The 21636-nt window shown below is 36.4% G+C and overlaps 5 protein-coding genes and 3 long non-coding RNA genes across 11 annotated transcripts; 3 read left to right on the top strand and 5 right to left on the bottom strand.

The window, feature by feature from the left end:
- The first annotated feature begins 762 nt into the window (after positions 1 to 762).
- Positions 763 to 3667, top strand: NTRC (NADPH-dependent thioredoxin reductase C). The gene is made up of 10 exons (NM_129731.6): positions 763 to 1031; positions 1124 to 1331; positions 1421 to 1526; positions 1627 to 1892; positions 2257 to 2536; positions 2642 to 2749; positions 2826 to 2912; positions 3002 to 3106; positions 3203 to 3333; positions 3413 to 3667. Exons 1-10 carry the CDS (start codon positions 794 to 796, stop codon positions 3471 to 3473), a joined length of 1590 nt encoding a protein of 529 aa, NP_565954.1. The 5' UTR covers positions 763 to 793; the 3' UTR covers positions 3474 to 3667.
- Positions 3584 to 5825, bottom strand: AT2G41670 (P-loop containing nucleoside triphosphate hydrolases superfamily protein; the record flags this gene model as incomplete). Of its 2 annotated transcripts, NM_180022.2 has the most annotated exons (8): positions 5534 to 5825; positions 5322 to 5426; positions 5152 to 5229; positions 4876 to 5017; positions 4629 to 4699; positions 4426 to 4522; positions 4006 to 4223; positions 3584 to 3923 (listed from the first exon to the last, which is right to left on the bottom strand). In NM_180022.2, the coding sequence occupies exons 1-8, from the start codon at positions 5702 to 5704 to the stop codon at positions 3645 to 3647; spliced, it is 1161 nt and encodes a 386-aa protein (NP_850353.1). In that variant the 5' UTR covers positions 5705 to 5825. The 2 variants fall into 2 exon arrangements, with proteins under 2 accessions (NP_850353.1, NP_001323473.1); NM_001336931.1 differs by having other exon boundaries at positions 3645 to 3923; positions 5152 to 5426.
- Positions 5826 to 10043: 4218 nt separating this feature from the next.
- AT2G09295 lies at positions 10044 to 10344 on the top strand. The gene has a single exon (NR_140506.1). It is a non-coding gene; the product is annotated as an other RNA (long non-coding RNA).
- Positions 10345 to 10615: 271 nt separating this feature from the next.
- MIZ1 (MIZU-KUSSEI-like protein (Protein of unknown function, DUF617)) lies at positions 10616 to 12330 on the bottom strand. The gene has a single exon (NM_129729.3). The coding sequence runs from the start codon at positions 11875 to 11877 to the stop codon at positions 10984 to 10986; it is 894 nt and encodes a 297-aa protein (NP_565953.1). The 5' UTR covers positions 11878 to 12330; the 3' UTR covers positions 10616 to 10983.
- Positions 12331 to 12438: 108 nt separating this feature from the next.
- On the top strand, positions 12439 to 12718 carry AT2G09290. Its single transcript, NR_140505.1, has one exon. It is a non-coding gene; the product is annotated as an other RNA (long non-coding RNA).
- A 2585-nt stretch (positions 12719 to 15303) lies between these two features.
- Positions 15304 to 17177, bottom strand: AT2G41650 (uncharacterized protein). The gene is made up of 2 exons (NM_129728.3): positions 15871 to 17177; positions 15304 to 15789 (listed from the first exon to the last, which is right to left on the bottom strand). The coding sequence occupies exons 1-2, from the start codon at positions 15882 to 15884 to the stop codon at positions 15603 to 15605; spliced, it is 201 nt and encodes a 66-aa protein (NP_181696.1). The 5' UTR covers positions 15885 to 17177; the 3' UTR covers positions 15304 to 15602.
- Positions 16034 to 19448, bottom strand: AT2G41640 (Glycosyltransferase family 61 protein). 3 transcript variants are annotated; one of them, NM_001202799.2, is made up of 4 exons: positions 18958 to 19403; positions 18782 to 18859; positions 17504 to 18644; positions 16034 to 16931 (listed from the first exon to the last, which is right to left on the bottom strand). In NM_001202799.2, exons 1-4 carry the CDS (start codon positions 19166 to 19168, stop codon positions 16883 to 16885), a joined length of 1479 nt encoding a protein of 492 aa, NP_001189728.1. In that variant the 5' UTR covers positions 19169 to 19403; the 3' UTR covers positions 16034 to 16882. The 3 variants fall into 3 exon arrangements, with proteins under 3 accessions (NP_001189728.1, NP_565952.1, NP_001324475.1); NM_129727.4 differs by lacking the exon at positions 16034 to 16931 and having other exon boundaries at positions 17221 to 18644; positions 18958 to 19448; NM_001336930.1 differs by lacking the exon at positions 16034 to 16931 and having other exon boundaries at positions 17221 to 18859; positions 18958 to 19448.
- A 1323-nt stretch (positions 19449 to 20771) lies between these two features.
- On the bottom strand, positions 20772 to 21171 carry AT2G09285. The gene has a single exon (NR_140504.1). It is a non-coding gene; the product is annotated as an other RNA (long non-coding RNA).
- Between the last annotated feature and the right edge of the window lie 465 nt (positions 21172 to 21636).

Below are 21636 nucleotides of genomic sequence, written 5' to 3'. Positions count from 1 at the left end.
GGCAGATCGAATTTGGATGACAAGTAAGAACACGGTGGGGGGGTTTTTTTTTAACCATAAAGTTATGCTTAACGTTTAGTGATGTGGCTTCCTAACGAATCTATACAACATCAAGTCATCAAATGTAAGTACATTTTGTTGACTAAAACATTGGAAGTGCATGGAATTCAGACACTAGACTAAAGATAAAGATCCTTGCTTTCATTGGGCTGCTCTTTTTTGGTCAGCTTAACTTTTTGACTTAAGAAAAAATAGTCTGTCACCTTCCCTCACCAACTCCTAGTTCATTTCATTTCCACTTCAACCTCTTCAGAACTAAGTAAACTATATAGTCTTCGCATTTAGCTAGTTATGCTTTATAAATTATTAGTACTAACTTTTTGGCGAAGCAATCCGCACACAGATTAGCCCATTTTCCGGTGGGTTTAAGAATCTTCGTCGTGACTAAATATTCAGTACCAAAACAGGCCCATTTATGGCCCAATATAAAAAGCGTCGTCCGTCCACTTAAACTCTTGGCGATCTTTCCCACTTAAAAAAAAAGCGATTGGCTTATCCCTCCGTTGAAAAGACGAAGTAAAATCAGTCAAAACACATCTCCACCGTTCAGTCGCTTCATCACATATATCCAACGGCTGAAAATCATCTAAGCCTGTGGACTTGGAAGCAAAGAGATAATGCTGAGGCGCGTGAGGCACAGTCGCCAACAGAAAATCGGGATGTTTTTTTTTAACTGCAAAGCCAAAGAGACAATTGTATGGTCTCTGGTAAAGGTAAGGCAATCAAAAAAAATATGGCTGCGTCTCCCAAGATAGGCATCGGTATTGCCTCCGTCTCATCGCCTCACCGTGTCTCCGCCGCCTCATCCGCTCTTTCTCCTCCTCCTCATCTCTTCTTTCTCACTACTACTACTACCACACGTCACGGCGGCTCCTATCTCCTCCGTCAACCAACCCGAACTCGCTCTTCTGATTCCCTCCGCCTCAGAGTCTCCGCCACCGCCAATTCTCCGTCTTCTTCTTCTTCAGGAGGTACTTGAGGAGTTCCTCTTTGCTTCTTTCTTAAGGTTTTTGGCAGTGTAAGTAATCGAGCTCTGTGTTGGTTTTTTAATAATTAATTGCAGGCGAGATTATCGAGAATGTAGTGATTATAGGCTCCGGTCCCGCCGGTTATACGGCGGCGATATATGCAGCGCGCGCCAATTTGAAGCCGGTGGTTTTTGAAGGGTATCAGATGGGCGGAGTTCCCGGTGGACAGTTGATGACAACTACTGAAGTTGAGAATTTTCCGGGATTCCCAGACGGTATCACGGGTCCCGATTTAATGGAGAAGTGAGCTATAACATAGTCTGATTCTTTTGTTAGTTTGTGGCGTTTCTTATATGTTTCTGATGCAATTATTTATTGTGTGAAAATTGTAGAATGAGAAAGCAAGCAGAGAGGTGGGGAGCAGAGTTGTATCCAGAAGATGTTGAATCTCTTAGTGTCACAACTGCTCCTTTTACTGTGCAAACTAGTGAACGTAAGGTGATTATCTTTCTTTGTTTTCTCACTATTTCTTTTTCAAATTCTAAATAGTTTTTTTTTTTTGGCTTCAGCTCTCTTCTGATGTTTCCATTTTTTATAGGTCAAGTGCCATAGTATTATATATGCCACTGGCGCTACAGCAAGGAGGTTAAGGTTACCTCGAGAGGAAGAATTCTGGAGTAGGGGGATAAGTGCTTGTGCTATCTGTGATGGAGCTTCGCCTTTATTTAAGGGGCAAGTACTTGCCGTGGTTGGAGGAGGAGATACGGCTACAGAGGAAGCCTTGTATCTCACGAAATATGCCCGTCATGTTCATTTGCTTGTTCGCAGAGATCAGTTGAGAGCTTCCAAGGCTATGCAAGATAGGTGAGTTCTTATATTCATCACGTCTGCCTTATATTCTACTCCTCTTCTTTGATTTCTGAAGATAAACAGTTAAAACTAGATAAATGCTATGTCCAAACTAGGAAATGTGTTTTGTCATAGCTATGTTGAGCGTTCTTTGTTGCATGTATTGACTGCTATCCCCTGTTCCCTCGCAAATCCATTGGATATATCTGGGAAAGCCTTTGGTTATGATTTCCGTTGCATGTAAATTTATAACCAACCAGTAGAGTGCTTTTTTTTTTTGCTGGCTATCGGAATTATAGACTAATGAGCACAACGTAAGTTGAGTCTTTTCAACACCCTGAGTGTTTTTTTAACAGGTTGGTTATGGCGAATGTTTCAGAGTGATCAACAATCCAAACATCACAGTGCATTACAACACGGAAACCGTGGACGTATTGAGCAACACCAAGGGACAGATGTCTGGCATTCTACTCAGAAGACTTGATACGGGTGAAGAAACTGAGCTGGAGGCAAAAGGATTGTTTTATGGAATAGGGCATTCGCCAAACAGTCAGTTATTGGAAGGCCAAGTCGAACTCGACAGCTCCGGGTACGTCTTGGTTCGGGAAGGAACATCAAATACATCAGTTGAAGGTGTATTTGCTGCAGGAGATGTGCAGGTATTCTTCGGAACTTTTAGCAATTTTTCGGTGTTGGTATTAACTCTTTTAAGTCATATTGGTTCGATAATTGTGTTTGCTATATTCTCCTATTTGTCACTCTAGGACCACGAATGGAGACAAGCTGTAACTGCTGCTGGATCAGGATGCATAGCTGCTTTGTCAGCCGAGAGATACCTCACAAGTAACAATCTTCTTGTTGAATTTCACCAGGTAGGAAATATTCAGAAATATCTTATCTCTTAAGCACACGTCACAAGGCTTACTCTCTTTCATGTTCACGTTACAGCCTCAAACTGAAGAGGCCAAGAAAGAATTCACACAACGGGATGTCCAAGAAAAGTTTGACATCACTCTTACAAAGCACAAGGGACAGGTTTGTTAACATATGAACCTTAACTTGTTACCTACAAGCATTTTCTCTGCCTCACATCTTTCTCCTTATGTTTTTTCCCCTGCTTTCAGTATGCTCTTAGAAAACTATACCATGAGAGTCCAAGAGTTATATTGGTACTATACACTTCACCAACATGTGGCCCCTGTAGGACTCTGAAGCCTATTTTGAACAAGGTATTCCTTTATTAGTCGAAATGAAACTCATCGGAAGAGATCTTTTTGGACTGATTTACTTGACCATTTGTTCACTTCTCCTTCATTTTGTTTCAGGTGGTCGATGAGTATAACCATGATGTGCATTTTGTTGAGATTGACATCGAGGAAGATCAAGAAATTGCTGAAGCAGCTGGAATTATGGGAACCCCATGTGTGCAGTTCTTCAAGAACAAGGAAATGCTCAGGTTAGGAAACGTTCTCTCAGTTTTAAAATTGCATAGATTATTGTGTTCAGGTTTGGCTAAAGATTCCGAGTCTGTGTAGGACTATATCGGGTGTGAAGATGAAGAAAGAGTACCGAGAATTCATTGAGGCCAATAAATGAGGACACCAGATAGATATTGTTTCTGGCAGATGCCAAATCTTATCATGATTCAATTTTGTTCATTCAAATACTTTGGAGTTACTGGAGCAACGCCATTGAATCTCAAATGTAAACAAATAGAATCATCATCTTAAGCTGCACGCATAATGTGGTACAATTTGCTTTAAGATTTTACAAAACAACTACCCGTTTTGAATTGGGGTGGTCAGTTTCAGTTTCAGGGACATCGTCAAGGATAAAGGGACCAAGTCTACCTGTCCTAAACAAAGTAAGAAATTTCTTGGAGACCATTAACCTTGCTTCGGATGCTTTGTGAGGAATCTTCAATGCCTTTTGTAGAACTTCAAACTGTTGCTCTATCAAACATTCTAAATCATTCTCATCCTCCGTGTCCCCATCAAATTCTGAGAGTGTTATATACAGTGATCGTTGCACTTCTGAAATCATATCCTGTAGATGACAGGGAACCTTTCATTGGTCAGGACAATTTCAGAAGGAAAGCAAGGTAGAGATATAAGGTTATTATGCTAACCCCGACATAGTGCAGAGCAGATGAATCTGGTTGTTTGGTTCTCTGGTGTCGAAGATCCTTTAAGTTATAGCTTGGCTTATCGATGCAGTCTGCATGAGGCCCTTCGTTTATTCCCTCAACTAAGTACTTCCAATGAAGAGGAGTCCCTCGAATGTTTAGAATAGCTAGAAAGTATTGTGCAATCCGCTCTTCACCCACTACTGAATCTTTAACGGACCCTTAGAATGTCAAACGCATAACAATTAGCTAGAGAGATCATATGCTGTAAGAAATACGGCCCTATATTAGAGAAAAACTAAGAACTGAGATTATAAGACCTAAACTGTATCATCATTTGATGAACTAAATCTAGTGTACGGGTTTACACGATCTAGCACCAAGAAGAAAGAAGAGAAAGGAGATAAAGATATAGATAAGAACCTGAAAGAGCAAGCTTCAAACCGGTTTCGATATCAGGGATACTTGGAACCAACACACCAGGGGAGTCTAGAACATATATACTAGGTCGATGAGCAATCTGTACCACAGAACATTTTCATCATGTGTTCAAAAATCATGCTGAAGCAAATCCACAAACAATTAACAGGCATACGGAAAAAAGAGGATTTTCAAATAAAGATTACCTTGAAACCAGCAATATCTTGTGTTACACCAGGCAATGGACCAACCGTAGCTCTCTTTAATCTCTCCTGCACTATGCACATAATGCATACAATAACGAAATAAGCCACGTTACATTTCATTCATCATTCTGTTCATGAAATAATTAACTTGTAAGTTTAAGTTTGGAGAAATCGGATTCACAGTCCGGACTATATCTGTGAAATGTGTACTCAACACTGCTGATAAGCTGAGACACCAATATCTTACCCGGAAAACGAGCTGCTGCAATTTGATGGATCGAGTTAATGAGCGCAGATTTTCCAACATTGGGGACACCAACCACCATTACAAGTAAAGTAGGCTCCCTAGCAATCACTTCTTTGAGCTTCAACTCCACGAGATCAAGCAGCTACATACGAAAAATTATGCAAAGAAGGTAACTTTTCAATGCGCAGTAGTAGAAAATCCTCATCAAATTATATGTGTGAAGAAACTATAACTGGTTTTAACACACCAACCTAAATGTAAAGAGGATCATCTAACCTTCATGACAGAGCTTCTGCTATGAGCATTAATGGCAATACAATCTTGCTTGCTGGATTCGAAATGACGAGTCCATTTCTATAAATTGCATAAAAATTCAGAAACTCAACCTCACAGAGACTAACAAGAGGTTAAAGAAAGACAAAGGTTCACACAAAAAAACGAATTACATTGAGAACATTAGGGTTTGCTAAATCTTTCTTATTCAGAGCAATGATACGTCTCTTAGCTGACATTTGGGATTGTAGATCTTCGTTCGCCGATGACAGAGGAATCTGCAAAAATACCCAAAAACAAAGACAACGACAATTCAGATTATTCCTTCCACGATGATAAAGGGATCGAATATAAAGAGAGATAGTGTGAGTGAGTGTTTACAGACACGAGCATCGCGAACTTCGATAACGAGATCGGAGAGCTTGAGGCGGTTACGAATGGCGCGAGTAGCTGCAGCCATATGACCGGGAAACCAATTGATTTTTCCGGCGTCTTTAGCGAAGCTCATTCCGCCGATTAAACCTTTCTTCACTGTCTTCTTCAACATCATCACCATTTTCTCCGGCAACAACAGCGAAAGAAGGGTTTTCTAAGGTTTTACAGCTCGTCACGCAAAATAAATCCAAATTTGGTTATAGGATTTGGGCTTAAGATGGGCTTCATATGATTAAATTTTGGGCTTATTACAATTTTTTACATAGAGATACGTTTGTGTAACAAAAAAAAAAAACAGTTTGGACGACCAATTTTTGTAGGAGATAGATGGGTCTCTGGGACACTCTGCTTGCTCGTTGTTATCGTAAAGGTTGTAGTAGCTGGTTGGCTCAATGGTTTGCACATTCCTAGCTTATCTCATAGTTGTTTTATTTATTAGTTCAACTTTCAACTAACTAATTAGCATTTTAATTTTACCTTTTTAAAACTCATTACCCTTATAAACTTTTGTAATTAACTATGTTCCATTTTGGTAAAATAAAATTACATTTTATCCCAAACAAAAATTTAGCTTCCGATAACATTTTAGTTGGATTTGTTTTTAACACTACACGTATCACGTATGGCCATAATTCAATATTATTTGAAATTCACTACATATTAAAAACGGTAAGACCCTGTTTCTGGTAAGAGGGCTAGACCCTTTAGCACACTTATATACATATGATAGTAGTACGGTTACCACTCTTAATTAGTTGATTATTGAGAAATGATCAAATATCTGTAACTACTTAGAAGATATTTATGTTTTTCTGTTAAAGAGATACTTATGTTGTTCAGCTTAAGCTAATACACGTGTTTGATTAACATAATTTTCATCGAGTTGTTAATTGGTTGGATGAGCACTTTAGGAACACACTAGTTGTTTTTAGAGGGATATAATTGATAGTCCGAAGATTAGCAATAATTTAGCTTCGAATATTATGATTTGTTAAATAACTATTGTATTATTAAGGTAGAAAAAGTCACTACCTTTGTCGGCTTAAGATCCAAAAATAATATCGTGAAAATATCTCATGCATGGAAATATCATTCACGTTGTCCTTTCTTTCTGTAGACTGTAAGGATAATGTTTTCTTTATATGTATAATTAAATATTGTTAATCACTCTGTACGAATACGTGGACGTGTGTTTTATACGAATATATAAGTTACATAATATCAATTATAGAGAGGTATTCAATCAATTTTGTAAAGAAAAAGTATTCTTTTGTTTGGTAACGTTAGGATATTTCAGATCTCTCGTCTTTGATTTTCTTCTCTAACCTGCAAAGATATATTAGACTATCGTACATATATAATACAATTAACTAAATTAATGTTTCTTTTCGACTTTATTAAGCCTCGACTTATGGTAGATTTCTTAGCCACGTTGACCTCTTGATCTATTAAGCTGAACAAAAACAAAAACAAAAACAAAAATAACTGCCCAAATCGTAATAACCCATCGAAACCTGTAAAGTAATACTTAGTAAGTATATAATGAGTAAACTCTAATATTTAGTTCTTTACATTCATGAATGTTCACTATATATATCATTGCACAGTTGCACTGATGATAAAATTCAAGGATTTATGTGGATGATCAATTTAAAGCTAATAAGTAAATAAATAACAATATTAGTAATATGTATTTACTACATGACTTATCCAGCGTCATACTCAACAATAGGGTCATTTTTCTATAAATGATGAGATCGTTCTATTATATTATAATATAGTTAAATGTGTGCATGAAAAACAATCATATCTACCAATGATATGGTAATAAGAGTTGAAAAAGGTTCACCAACTTGGTTAACTCCCGTGATATTTGATTAACGCAACGCGCTAGAACGAATTCAACGAGTTTTCATTTAATTCTACTTGATGATCTCTAAACATAAGAAAAATATGAACCTATAAGAAAATTATAAGATATAGAAAAATCATTATTAGATACAAAATAGGGTGTTGAGAGTGATGATTGATCTATGTGACCAAAGGCGCATGTTACCACTACGATTGAACGATCACCTATATCATGTATGTTATATGGTTGGTTGGAAATTGACTCGTGAAGCACCATATGAGACAATCTTTATATATAGAAAAAGCATCTTAGCATTTTAAATTCGAAGGTAGATATATAAGGTTTATGATATAATAACGTTAAACCCCAAAAAGGAAGTTTTAGGATAGTAAGGCTAATTGAGGTTCATTTATTTGACTACGAACTTTTATTATATATTCTCACAACGAAAATTATGATTTATCATCGCCAATTGAGCTAAGCGCCCATAGTGGAATCCTCTTTTAATGTCAGATCACTATACAACTATTGGATATACAGTATACAATAGTTTTACATATAAGAAAAAGAAAAACAAATGACAAATCTACGTTAAGAATTAACACTCAAAAAAATTAATATAAAACTTTGTTTTTATTATTTCTAGTATTAACGCTCCGCAGCTATACACGTGAAGATCACTACAAATCAGAAACAATGTATACATATGCCGTGGGCAAGAGAATTCAGACTTGCCAACCCAAAAAGCGCATTACTCCATAATATTATAATGCATAACTTTCGAGAAACTATAATGCAAAGCAGCGTAGGTTATTGAATCAGAAACGCAAAATGCATAATATTCCTCCTAATTAAGCGACATGTAATATGTAGAGACGGAAAATAATTTATAAGAATAGTTTTCACAAAAAGTGATTGTCATTGTTACTGCAGAAGTTATTTATAAAAATTAGTATTTTGTCACATGTAGATACTTCCATGCATACTTCCATGCAAAAATATTTGCCCTATATTTTTATTGAAAATGTTATCTCCATGACTCCACCAAGTCATTTCTTTTATATATATAGAAAAATGGAGGAAGAGATCCGTTAAAAATGAAAGAATATAGAAAGAGGGGATCATATGAAGACAGAACTAGTGTAAGAAAAACAGGAAGACAGAAAATGTACACGATGCAGATTAGACTTGCCCGAAGAGAAAAAGTGCAAGTATTAAAATTTTAATGCGATGGCATGTGTTCATGATGCATATGTGTTCTAATCTGGAATCAGGTATGCAAGCGTATTCAATAATGCAACACCGTCCTTATATGATATGCATGGATACATGTGCTTTCTGAGTATATTGCTATCATTTATAGCATGACTTATTAAAAGTATTTTTGTATAGCACTAAGCTATTGCTAGCCACATATATTTCTGATAATTTTTCCCGTTACCAAATTTACGTACGAGTAAGTAAGTGTTTAACAAAAAAAAACTGAGTAAGTGGGTTAGCTAGGTATATATTGCTCAATTAATTATACTCTTCATGATTCCTCATGAATTGGTTTAAATTGCTCATTTCTTAGTTTTCTGATTCACGTACAGTTCCATACTTCTTTGTATTTTTTCCCGTTTATGAACAACGAAGAACTTAGTGTTTCCGTTTGAGACATAACTTTTTCATTTTGTGTTCCTTGTTGATTAATGGAAAATAACGTTCAATTGTTAAACGGAAGATCGACGATATTCATTGACCGACCACTTGTTACCGTAAGATAGATATGCATAGCGCTTAAACTTCAGAGCGCTGGGATCTGTTCAGTGTCGAAATTTGTTTATCCAAAAACGATAGCACATGCATTTTAGTGATGTAAAGAAAAATTGTTTACTTAAAAAAAAAGGCGAGGGCATGTGTTCATGATGCATATTTGCTCTCTTTGGAAAAATATTATACCTTCACAATTTTATTTGAAATATGCTTCTCTTTTTCTCTCATAGGAAAAGTCACAACTGTGGTCTTGACATTTCTGTCTCCATATGATCCGCTCTCTATCGTCTAGGCTAGCTATGATGCATATACGTATAGGTTGGTTACTTGGTTATACGTATTTGTATATATCAGATTGGTAACCGATGCAAATTCTTTTATATGTCACATGTAGCCATGTATGTAAGGTATGCATGCGTCGTTTTATAATACGGAGCCCACTAATAATTTGCTTGGTAACGAATAATTTACAATGACAAGTTCTTAAGATTTATGAAGTTTATCAGAATTTATATTTTATCTTGTTTGGAACTTGAAAAAAACAAACTGATTAATTTATTTAACAAATAATCAAGTAAAGTACCAAAGTCTCAAAAAAAAAAAAACTTAGACTTGATCATTGTGTAGACCGGCAAATCAACAAAATAATTACAACTATTCTGATTTTTTTTTGCTTAGATCCGAATGTGGTTGCAATTTTTATTTTGGATTTAGTTTTTATTTTGGAGTTGTAAAACTACGTAGATTGAAAACGAATGTAAAACAACCATAAACTAAAATGGGGTTGAAATTTTTATTTTGGAGTTAGAATAGTAGAATTTGAGTTTTTCCCAATGTTATTCTAGTCATAGTTGATCAATATAAACAATTTAAATGACAAAAAATATTTAAGTTTTTTACAGAGTTTAGAACTTAGTTTGGATTTCAGTTGACGATTCTCCGATTATATATAGGGAATGCTGCTGAATGCAAAACAAATGTGGTCCTAAAATGCAAAAGAATTTTTGTAAAAAGGGAATTTTTGGCTTTGCGGCTGTTTTGATGAGATTTTGGACTTTCTCAATCAATCCCTGTGGGCCTTTCCGCTCTTTCCCACCCACTTTTTTTCCACGGTCCATCCCTCTATTTTCCATTTCCTCTTATTTCTTCCCCATTCTTTTATATGTTATATATTTGTACACATTTTATCCCTTAATTTTTTGTTATAGTTGTTTACCTACAACTACAAGTGTAACTGACTAATTTGATGGTATTATTATATGTTATATCTTAAATAAATGAAAAAGGTGTTTGGTTATGAATTGATTGTTACACATTACAACTCGAAACTCAAAAGCAATCCCGCTTTCTATATAATTAGTACTTCTTTTTTAGTTTTATCTAAACCGCTCGCTGCTTTACAAGTAAAAGCAAATTCGCATTGCTCAAATTAAACAGAGATTATAATAAAAGACAACAAGAATCTTAAATTTGGCATTAATCATGACGGACCATGTGGGGATCTTCATGCCTTGCATATAAGCAACCACAAACTAATAATAATCAAATCCTTCTTTTCTTCTTATTGATCAATAACAAAGATACAAAAATACCACACATCAAATAAACAACTAGAAAAACAAAACCTTATCATACTCTAGGCCCCTCTCTCTTTCTTTCATATCAATATCGCTTACATATATCTCATGACACAACATTGCAATCATATTACATATACATAATAATACGTCATTTAAAGACATTTTCAAACTTTTAAGAAGTCAAATTCTCTTTAAAAACCATTTTATTCTTTATTATATTCTAAGAAGAAAAATACTGAGTTCTGGACCTCCGTTTTTGTCCGGGTTCATCATGTAAAACGCCTCCGAGTCACGGCTCCCAACGACTCGTTCAAATTTGCCTCTCATATACAACAACTCACCAAGCTCCGTTCCACTACCAACACCGGACACGTCATCAATAGTTTTCGGCGTCGGAATAACTCCGGCTCCAACAGTAACCCTAGATACCGTGTTCAACACGCGCCAATCTGTATCAGTACACGCGCCGCCACGTGACACAGCGTAGCCGCACTTCCTCCCGTTGCAGTACATCGTCCATTTGGGCTCTTGGAAAAGCTTCGTACCTGATCGATGACGCTTCTCGCACTCCAACGCGATCCTGACGAGCCCCGACGACATCTCTTTGACGAGAGTTGCCGTTGACATGGCCAGGTCGAGGAGCAAGACCGGGTCGGATCTTTGGTTGTACTGGACCGAAAACGTGACGTGGCCTCTTTTGTGTCCGTACAGAGTCCCGGTGACTCTTCTCCCGAGAGAAGAGGATCCACCGGTAACGAGTGAGATCAGTTGGTTAGAGACGCTGGAAGAAGAAGACGGCGGAGAGGGAAGAGAGAGCATTTTGCAAGCGGGGATGTTAATGATGTTGATGAAAGAACGCAAGAGCAAAGAAAACTTCAAGTGAAATTTCCCGATATTGTGAGAGGCCGACGATGAGGAGGAGAGAGGGACATAGGAGCATCTCCGGCAAGGAACGAGGAAGAGTTCGTGCTCAGGTATGCTTGGGATTAAGGCGGAGGAAGAAGGAGAACGAACGTGTGAGCTACGCGCCGGAGAAGTCACTGGATTGATCTTTCTTGAGTTGTAGCTGAAGCTTCTCTGAAGAGTGAGTTCTTGGTATGGCACCATTGTTACTTATGATATATGTCTCAATGGATCCACAGAGAAACTAAGAGGGATGTTATATATGTGTAGATTATTTGAGGAGGAAGGAAGGAAGAAAGCGGCCGACCAAAGTGATGATGAGTGTTCAAGAGGTGTGGCCGATTTGTGTGTGTATTTATACACATTTTGCATCAATATTTATTGCTTATCATTTGGGAGGCCCCCATAAAATTAAACATATATTGTTAGTTTATTAAGGATAACATTATCAGCTAGAAAACATAGAGTTAGTTTAACAATATAAGTATTAGTAATTTAGTACAGTATATTACTTGTTACCAATACGCACATCCTGGATCCATACGCATGTGTATTGATTATCTTTTGCAATATATGTTTTCATTAGCTTATTTTATAAAGTACATTTTTGGAGACAAAAATTATTAATTAGGCATATATATATACCATATGCAGTTGTTAACAAAGAGTGTGTTTACGATATGTAATGTTTTTTCCTTACGTATGATAGTTTGGGTTTAATTGTCCCTACAATTTTATAGAGTCAGATTTCACTTTCATTATCATCAAAGTCTCGCCTCCGTTATTATCAAAAAGAAAAGAAAAAAAGTCTCGCCTCCATGCTCTAATCCCAACCGTCCATTAGGGTAGGTCCACGATGGACCCGGCTAACAAATTGTTAATTTGATTTGATTTTGGAATTTTGTTTTACGTTGACGCTCTTTTTGATCAATATGTTGACATTTGGATCACAGATAAATGACAAGGGACAACGCAACTGGAGTCGTTGAACATGTTAGTTTTGGCTTTAAACGGTGTCGTAGAGATCCTTTTCCATATTGTCCCGGTCGTATATGTAGTGACGTGACTCATAAACGAAAGAAAACGATACAAAATAAATTGGGATGTTAAATAGCACTACTTTATGGTAACTAACACCACAACGATCGAAAACATGTGTCAAATGTTTGTGTAAATAATGTTACCGATATACATAACATATATATACTACGGAGATTAAAGTTGGTTTTCTTGATTAAGTTTAAATGGTAAATACATAAGTGCACAAGTGATACTTTTATAGTATAAGTTAATACGTGAATGGAAATTGGAAATAAGGCTTTTCTCGCATGTCAAAACAATGCTAGGTGTAACAAATACCTATTTTCAAATTTCAAGTCTCAACCAAATCTTTCTTTTTTTGTCAAAAGAATTACAAGATTTGATTGTTTCTTCTTCTTCTTGATGTTTTGCATTGGACAAGTTTTTGATGTGATTATGAACTCTTCTAACACCATTTACACCAAATCTAATTATACCAATGTATTTCAAAAATAAAATTCTAGAGATATCGGGACGAAGAAGGTATAACATAGTGTATGTGTTCGATTATTAGTGAACCACATCGACTATTAGAGAACCACAACTTAAGAATTCTTAGAATTAATCATAACCATCCTATGTTTAAATTAAGTGTGAGGCCACAAAGTACCCATAAATTCGCACGTAACCTTGCTTTCACTATAATTAATCATAACCATCTTAAGCTAAAAGTGTTATAGTTGAAACCGATAACATAAAATACAAAGGGAGATCCAATTACGGTATTCGGGCGGTTCTGAACATGAGATATGGTTCCTCGTTAATGATGTAACAGTTACCATGTTGGTTACCTAATTAACTGAATCACAAATTTCAAATTATCGGACACATAGGTTTCTTTTTGACTGGTATGAAACATTTTTTTAATTCTACGTACCTCAATAAGCACACTTAAACACCTAAAGTGAACACAAACTAATAGACATAAAATTCTACAATTTTACCACTTCTCTTCATCAACACAAATTTAGCATCTTTATCCCAAGCCAAAAGTTTTGCATATTGTCACTCCTGAGCTGATAAACAAACTTTATTATACATCAAATTGTCGTCCCTTGTAAATTGTTAGGGTAGAGTATCCAGATCTCGTATTATAGGATCATCTTTGCCTTAATCATCATACGAAAAGCTCTCTTTCGGCACAACGTTGTAGCCAACTTCTTCACCTGTTCTCCATAGTATGTCTATGCTGCACAATGAGTCCCTAGCGGGATTATCTGAATGAATATGGTTTTTGCTTTCGAAAAAATAGGGCATGAGTCATTGCAGCTTCATGTACTCTGATCATTACCCTCGTGAGTTCATCAAGCAATACATCCGAACCATCTTTGCTGTTTTGTCCACTCGTCTTCGAACTTCGGTATTGAGTCTCAAATTCTTCCGATCATTAAATAGTTCATAAGCCATACCTTCTATAAAATTCTAAATATAGATAAAATCCGAGTCTTGAAACAATATATTAAACTCTAATTAAAGAGACTCGAGTCTAATAAGTTTACAATCTGAGATGCATAGATAGATTTAAGACTAAGACAACTAAAGGCAGGAATATTAATATTATGTCAAAATAGAAATCAGTAACCAGAGCAGCAATAAACACATTGATAATCTATACCTCTTCGCGCTGCCTTGCAGCAATTTGCTCCCTTCTTGGTCTCGTCATTTGGTCATCCAAAGCCATTGAGCAACGTAATATCTGACATTCAAATAAAAAAAACAAATTGAAAGATGAAATTTTTGTAGAGTACGAAGAGGGAAATGCTGATGAGAAGTATTACTCGTTAGAAAGCCACAATCTCTGGAACTCGCTCTGCAATGATTCAGAGCATCTTCTCTCGAATCTCCTCTTCGTTTCCAGCTGCAAGAACAGGAGCATTTTACATACACAAGCTGAGGCTGTAAAAGGGACAGGACAAGAAGAGAGTGTGCACAGACCAGCAGCATTTTACATACACAAGCTGAGGCTATAAAAGGGACAGGATAAGAAGAGAGTGTGCACAGACCAGCAGCGCTTCAACATCTCGTTGTCTTTGTTCAGAACTGAATATATTCGTAATATATGCAGAGCAAGTCAGGTTTTAGATCTTACACAATAAACAAAAAGCGAGATATCATAATTTGTTATTCTGCACCAAGACAGCTACAACATAGAAAACCAAGTGATATCTCTCAGGATAAAGGATTCAAGTCCTACTGTCGAGTGAGTCCAATACAAGTGATAAGCCAAGAAAACGAGAAAATCAAAATTGATATATGGTTCACACAAGCACTGATTCAACAAAAGAAACTTATTTGCATAGAGGTTCAACAAATGGCAACTGCAACACAGCCCATAGAAAATATTTGAGGTCAAGTACAAAAGTAATCCTAGAGCCAATGGCCTTTGTGTTTGATGCTTAGTCCATTGCAGCTTTTGAATGTTTCACCGAGAAACACATATTGTATCAAAGAATCCAATGCCAAAAACAACCAGTTTTTTAGCATTGTTGTGAAGTCCATTTTATTCATAATTTTGTTCTAACCGGTAGAAAAAATGGTTTTCGCTTGTACGTTGAGTTCCTTATTTTAACTTGGCCAAAATCAAAATTTCTCTATCAGAATAGAAAGCAGAGAGAGATAAGCATCAATAAAAATAGTCAAGGATCAAGCATATATAGATCCAAAGATACAACATAACAACTCCCTGAGTCTCTCAGTACAGGAGCTAAAACATTACGTACTAAATCGATCATTTACTACATATTAAGACTAATTTTCAACGACCCTTAAGACAATAGCTACTAAATCGATTATTAAGACTAAATTTCAACGACCCTTAAGACATTTTAAAAGGGGTAAACAGAGACATATTAGGGCTGCTCCATACGCCTCTCCAGCTCTTCCCTCGCCTTACGAGCCACATTTTTCAGCCGCTTTTCCAGTTCAAGCAGCTCCTCCTTACTCAAGGTTTTAAGATCTGCCTTCAGAGCTTCTAGACTTTCCAGAAACTCCTTCAACCCATTTGGTTTCTTCGATCCTTTTCCAGATGCATTCAAGCTAACATAATAAATACTATGTTAAAAAGAGGTTACAAAAGAAAGCACATCAGAAAATTTCTAGGGTTCAAAAAAGGATTACCTCGCTGCCGCCATCGTCACCTTGTTGGGAACTAGGGTTCTTCACTCTTCTGGTCAATAACGTGTGAGACGAAGAAGCCTATTTCGATATATATATTTGTTTGTTATTGGGCCACTTAGCCTTTCTTATCTTGGGCTATTTATAATAAACACATATGACAACAAAAGTCCAAACTTCTTTTTTTTTTTGTCACTCAAACTGAAATTTGATTGATAAACTTGATGTGGAACCAGGGAATTACACGATGCCTAAACAAGAGAAACAAAGCCGACGAACGAAATTAAAGTTCTCGGAGACAAAGCCGGAGGAAAACGAAGATATCCCCGGAAGCATAGCCCTATGAAAGGGAAACAAAAGAAACTAAAACACAAAGCAGCAAAAATTGGACCCTAAACGTAAGAGAACGAACCCAAATACATAAACAGAGACAACAAGACTAAAAACCAAAGAAAACAATAGCTACAAGCGGCAAATAAGACCTCCTCCTCATAAGCACTTGCGATGAGACTTACTTCGGCTGCCCACGGCCACCCCGAAAAAAAATCTGCCACCTCCTATCATAAAGAGAGCCAATCTCTCGAAACCAGAACCAAGAACTTCATAACCCAGCAAGCCAACCAAACTGGAATAAACTCGAACAAGCCTCCGGGTGCGACGGTGACGACTGAGGCGTCTAAATACATCTAAATAGAAGTCTTCAAAAAGCTATCAAAAAAGATCTGAAGCAGGACAAAGAGAGAAGCCTAGCCTCCGAGAACCTTCATCGTGAGAGAACACCACAAAGGTAGGAGAAAGCTAACAACCACAACAAACTACACTAAGGAGGAGAGACCGACTGCCAACAAAGAAGACTATCACAACAAAAACATAACGAAACCTCTGAAAAGAAATGGGGCAATCCAAATGGGAATTGATGGCTGAAGCAAGGAGACAAGAGACGGAGGGAAAGGCAAGGTTCGGGAAAAGATCAACAGATCTAACCGCTCCTACCGCAACCTCAACGAAACAAAAGTCATCCCTTGAAACAAACCGAAAAATTCCCCAAACGAGGGCCAATAGATCTGCAGAATCAACCAAGCACTTACTCAGATCTATCCAAAACTAACTGAATCAAGGACGAGATCTCTACTACTACAAGACAAAGCATAAACTACAAGGACAAAAAAACCAGTTCCAATGCTACGGAAGCCACCGGCCACTGGTCTCCGACGAAGAAAACGGCAAGAAGCGGCTGAAATTAGGGCGAACAAGAGAAAGGCGATAGTTGATGAGAGAGGAGTGAGCGGCGATGAAGTCCAAACTTCTTTATCAATTACAAAATTTTGATATTCAATAAATATTTTAGTTTATTTATATAGGTCCAATAGGACCACCTACTATTTCTTTTCTTGTGCTTCAAATATTTCCTAAAATATTGAAAACAAATTGATTATTATCTTAACGAATAACGACGATATACTACAAAACTTAATAAAATAAATAACTTACCAAAAAAAACTTAATAAAATAAATAAATTTAATTGTCATTCAAAACTTTACAAAAAAAATATCACACGATTCTTAATCTTCTCTATGTAACAAGTAATCTTCTCTAAATCTCCTTCTAATGGAGAAATCATACGAACGAGTTAACGTTTCTCTGAATCTTCTCAAGTCAAGCTTCACGTTCTGTCCTTGTAGATAGATTTTCTTCGTATATTCCCATCCTTTGTCGTTTAGACTATCCGGATCTCGGATTACAGGGTCATCTTTCCCATATTCTTCATACAAAGAGCTCTCTTTCGGCGCAATCTTGTAACCAACGTACTTCAATCCTAGCTTCTTCGCCGGTTCTCCATAATATGTCTCTGCCGCCCAGTCCGTCCCTAATGGGATGATCTGAATGAAAACGGTTTTCGGTTTCAAGAAAAGGAAATGAGTCATTGCTGCTCCATGTACACCGATCATTACATCGCTCGTGTTCAACGAACGATAAATCTTGGCCATTTCCGTTGTCTTTTGTGGTCTTAGAACCTCCACATTGAACCCTGTTTTCTCTGCTAGCTCCACGAGAAGATTCTCGTTTAATATCGCCCTTGATGACCCGTTTCTTGAAAGAATCACCAGTTTTGGCTTCTTCTTGAAATCGAGTGCGGTCACGTTCGCCTCTGTTTCCTCCTGAGTCAAGCTTTGGATACGATGCGAGTAACCCCTATCCAAAACGTTTCTGAAGTCAACAATGGTTTGATTCCCAATGACCAAAGAAGAATTCACAGTTAACTCGTCGTGAATACGTAATCCAACGGTTGCTTCTTTGAAACAATGTGTTCTCGTATCTCCATTGAAATCAACCAGAGGATAATCCGAGAGCTGCGAAACGACATCTCCATACTTCATCTCCCACCAGTCATGATACTCGACGATCACAAACACAACTTTTTTGTTGTAATGCTGTGAAGTTATAAACAAAGGGATAATCCCGTCGTTAAACTCGTGGTATACGTTACCGGTGTATCCACCAGTGGAGAAGAACACAGCAGGAACATCATGGTACACATCGCATACACGATCTGAAGATTTGTTGGAATCTTTGGTGATGAGGTTGAGTTCTTGAACGGTGTCCATCACACTAGTCTCCCATTTTCTAGTGTAAGGTTTGATCTTTTCCGGTTTTGTGTTGTTATTGGTGGAGGAGGTGAAGAGGAAGATTGAGGAAGAAGCAGAGTTTGTTCGAACATCACCTTTCATTACACAAATATCAGATCTCAAACCGGTTCTGTCACAACAAATGGTTCCTGCGTGCATAAACAAGAATCGATAACCGTAAGTTTTATGCAGATTATACACTAACTCTGTTTCTAATATTAAGATGAAAAGATCAAAACTCTGTTTTCTTCAGGAGTTGGTAAAAAGGTGAAATAAAAAGACTAACCATTGGAGATTTCTGAGCACAGAGGGGTAATAACTGGCTCATAAGAGCTAAGACCTTCGATTTCTCTGCGAAACGAATCTGGAGAAGAGTAAAAAACAGAGAAGATAAGTGATGAATCAAATAGAAATACCAAAAAAGAAGAAGAAGTTAAGATTGTGTGGGAGAAATAGTAGTACCTAGGAGGGAGAGAGTAGAGAAGCCGAAGAGGTAATAAGGAGACAAGACGAAACAGCAAGAGAGGATAGAGAGAAAGAGAAGACAACGAAACTTTTGTTTAGCTCTCTTGGAGTAGCAACAACCACCTCCACCACTTTCCTCTGCTGAAGAAACTCTAAACTTATCTTCTTTTCTTCCATGGTGGATGATTAATCTCTGGTACTGCACCATCTTCTGAAACGTTAAGTTTCGATTTTGATCGATCTTGGTGATTTGGGTGACGTTTGAAGCACAAAACGAAGAGAAAATTCACCGGTAAAGAAAACTACACAAACAGAGAATTACTTTTCTTGAGGACGAAGGAGAGAGAGATAAGATTGGGTGACTCTGAGGATATAAAGAGACTTTTTGATGCATACGCATATATACATACAACTATATGAAACGAGTGAAACGAATGAAAGGGATCAATTTAGATTCCTTTTGTAAAGAAAGTAATGTTTCTATTTTTAATATTTGGGGTTTAGTGGACTTTCCTCTGATATTTCGGTAATAACACGGAAACAACAGAGAGGAGACGGCTGTCAACTTAAGTTGTGTTTGGTCAAAGTCAAAGAATTTGCAAGATTTAGATAGACCACTTAGTTAAATTGTTACCTAAATTTTTCTTTATTTTTAAATGAATTAAATTGTAGAATTTTCTTTGTGATATTACAACAAGTTGGCCTAAATTCAGTTTTTTTTTTTTTTTTTTTCAGTTAAGAAAATCGGTCAGTTTGGTTTTCAGATTTTAAGAGAATCGTTATAGTTCGGTTCAACTTTTAAACCATCTCTGACGACAATACACAGAGAAGAAAAGAAATAGTGGACCATTTATTTTATCGGTTAGAAGTTTAAAAAAAAAACGAGGGTGAACCCAGAAGACGACGTAGCATTATTGTGGGCCTAAAAAACGGCGTGAAGTTCAAAAGAGGTTGATGTATATTCTTTTTGCGGCATGTGCGTGACGCTGAACATCTGCTTTGACAACGGGTTTCGCATAAATATTAGCTATCCTCGACCGTTTTGCTTTACCAAATTCGACGAATTTTATTATTTTATTTTGGTCCATCGAGTTGTATCTTTGACAATTATTAACCTATAAAAATGAAGGAAAACAAAATAATATTTAAAATCCCTTCCAAGTTCCAACGAATTTTAAAAAAACTCTTACGATAAATTATTGTTTGCTCCAATATGTTCTTTATTGCCTGAAAATTTTCGGATAATGAATTTGTTATGTAGCTATATATAGAGAATAATCCAATGTTTAACTCTATTTTGATGGTCGGCTACCGCCTAACATCTTAACCGCGTCCGTGAAATTGACTAAACTTAAAAATTGAATTTAATTGTAACTGATAACAACAACGTATACAAGCAAAGGTGGTAATTTGTTTCATACTTTCATTTTATGGCACTCTTGCAAGAAAAGAAAAGAGATGAAAGTATGAAACGTTTTTTTGGACACCTAGCTATTATCGTTTTTTGGACAAGATAGTTATATCGCGGCAGCACTTGTTTTAAACGATATCCAACGCTATTTTAATCCACACAACACGATCTGCATACCTTTTCAACAACATTTTAAATTATGAGCATGATAGAAATATGTATCATCGAATCTCATTGATCCATTCCAGAAATTGAACGTTGTAAAGTCCAAACTATTGATATTCAGAACTCTTGTACTGTAATAAGTAGCAATACCCTTGTATTACCCAATCATTATTTACCCCCACACAATGCATTACTGTTAAGAAAAGTCCAAATAATTCCTATATTCAAACATATATAGTCTTACACCAGGCTAACCCATCACCTATTCCTTAAACATACAAAGAAATAACTGAATTCCCCCTTGTTAATTTGACTCTCAATTCATATTACAATCTTATATTTAATGTAGTCGTATTGTACTCATCTCCGGTTGTTCGGAGTGAAGACAAACAGTCGTATTACGGTAATCCGATGCAAGCAGGCAAAAATATTTTTGTCCAAACACAGAGAGTACTAACTATCATATTTGTTTTCCTTTACCCAAGAGTAATTAATATCATATTTTGTTATATCAAGAGTAATATCATATTTTCAGATTTACTGCTTGTTTCTAAATTATTTTCTCACATGCTACTCAAAAAAATTGCGAATGGTAGCACGGATTTGCCTCCTTAACGTGGAAGGACACAGTCTATCTCCTTGTCTTAGTGGTCACCTAGTTTGGCATGCCCAAAATGTTTCAAGGTTTTGGTAAATGAAAATCATCATGGAGAGATATAGCTGATACAATGTCAGCAATGTTAATAATCTGCAATGTCATAGTATTAATTTCTTGTATCGGATATCCAAATTGCTTTAATCTGTTTGAAAGTATCTACTCCTTTCACATGGTAAAGATTTACATCTAATAAAAATAAAATCTGTAATATTTAATGTTTAGGTGTAATCAGTAATAACTTTAGACAGAAATATCTTTAATTTCTTTTATAAAGTAATATCTTAAATAAAAAAACTCTCTATTCATAAATATAACTTATCCTGAGTAAGATTTTGTTGCAAAAAAATTGAACTCACATAATATGGATATAAATCCAAAGCATTAATTTTCTTTTATTTTGGTTAAAGTTGTTGATTCAAAGCATTCATATATCATTAAATTA

This window comes from Arabidopsis thaliana, chromosome 2 (genome assembly GCF_000001735.4).
Source record: "Arabidopsis thaliana chromosome 2, partial sequence".
In the NCBI taxonomy this organism is placed as follows: Eukaryota; Viridiplantae; Streptophyta; class Magnoliopsida; order Brassicales; family Brassicaceae; genus Arabidopsis; species Arabidopsis thaliana.
Note: the sequence above shows the minus strand (reverse complement) of the source record. Positions and strands in the feature narration are given on the sequence as shown.

Coding starts and splice junctions, on each gene's coding strand:
- MIZ1 (NM_129729.3), bottom strand. CDS start 11,877: ATGGTGCCATACCAAGAACTCACTCTTCAGAGAAGCTTCAGCTACAAC.
- NTRC (NM_129731.6), top strand. CDS start 794: ATGGCTGCGTCTCCCAAGATAGGCATCGGTATTGCCTCCGTCTCATCG. Junction 2,750..2,825: donor TTCTTGTTGAATTTCACCAG/GTAGGAAATATT, acceptor TTCACGTTACAG/CCTCAAACTGAAGAGGCCAA. Junction 3,334..3,412: donor AAGAACAAGGAAATGCTCAG/GTTAGGAAACGT, acceptor GAGTCTGTGTAG/GACTATATCGGGTGTGAAGA.
- AT2G41640 (NM_129727.4), bottom strand. CDS start 19,168: ATGGTGCAGTACCAGAGATTAATCATCCACCATGGAAGAAAAGAAGAT. Junction 18,860..18,957: donor CTCTACTCTCTCCCTCCTAG/GTACTACTATTT, acceptor ACTCTTCTCCAG/ATTCGTTTCGCAGAGAAATC. Junction 18,645..18,781: donor GTGCTCAGAAATCTCCAATG/GTTAGTCTTTTT, acceptor TTATGCACGCAG/GAACCATTTGTTGTGACAGA.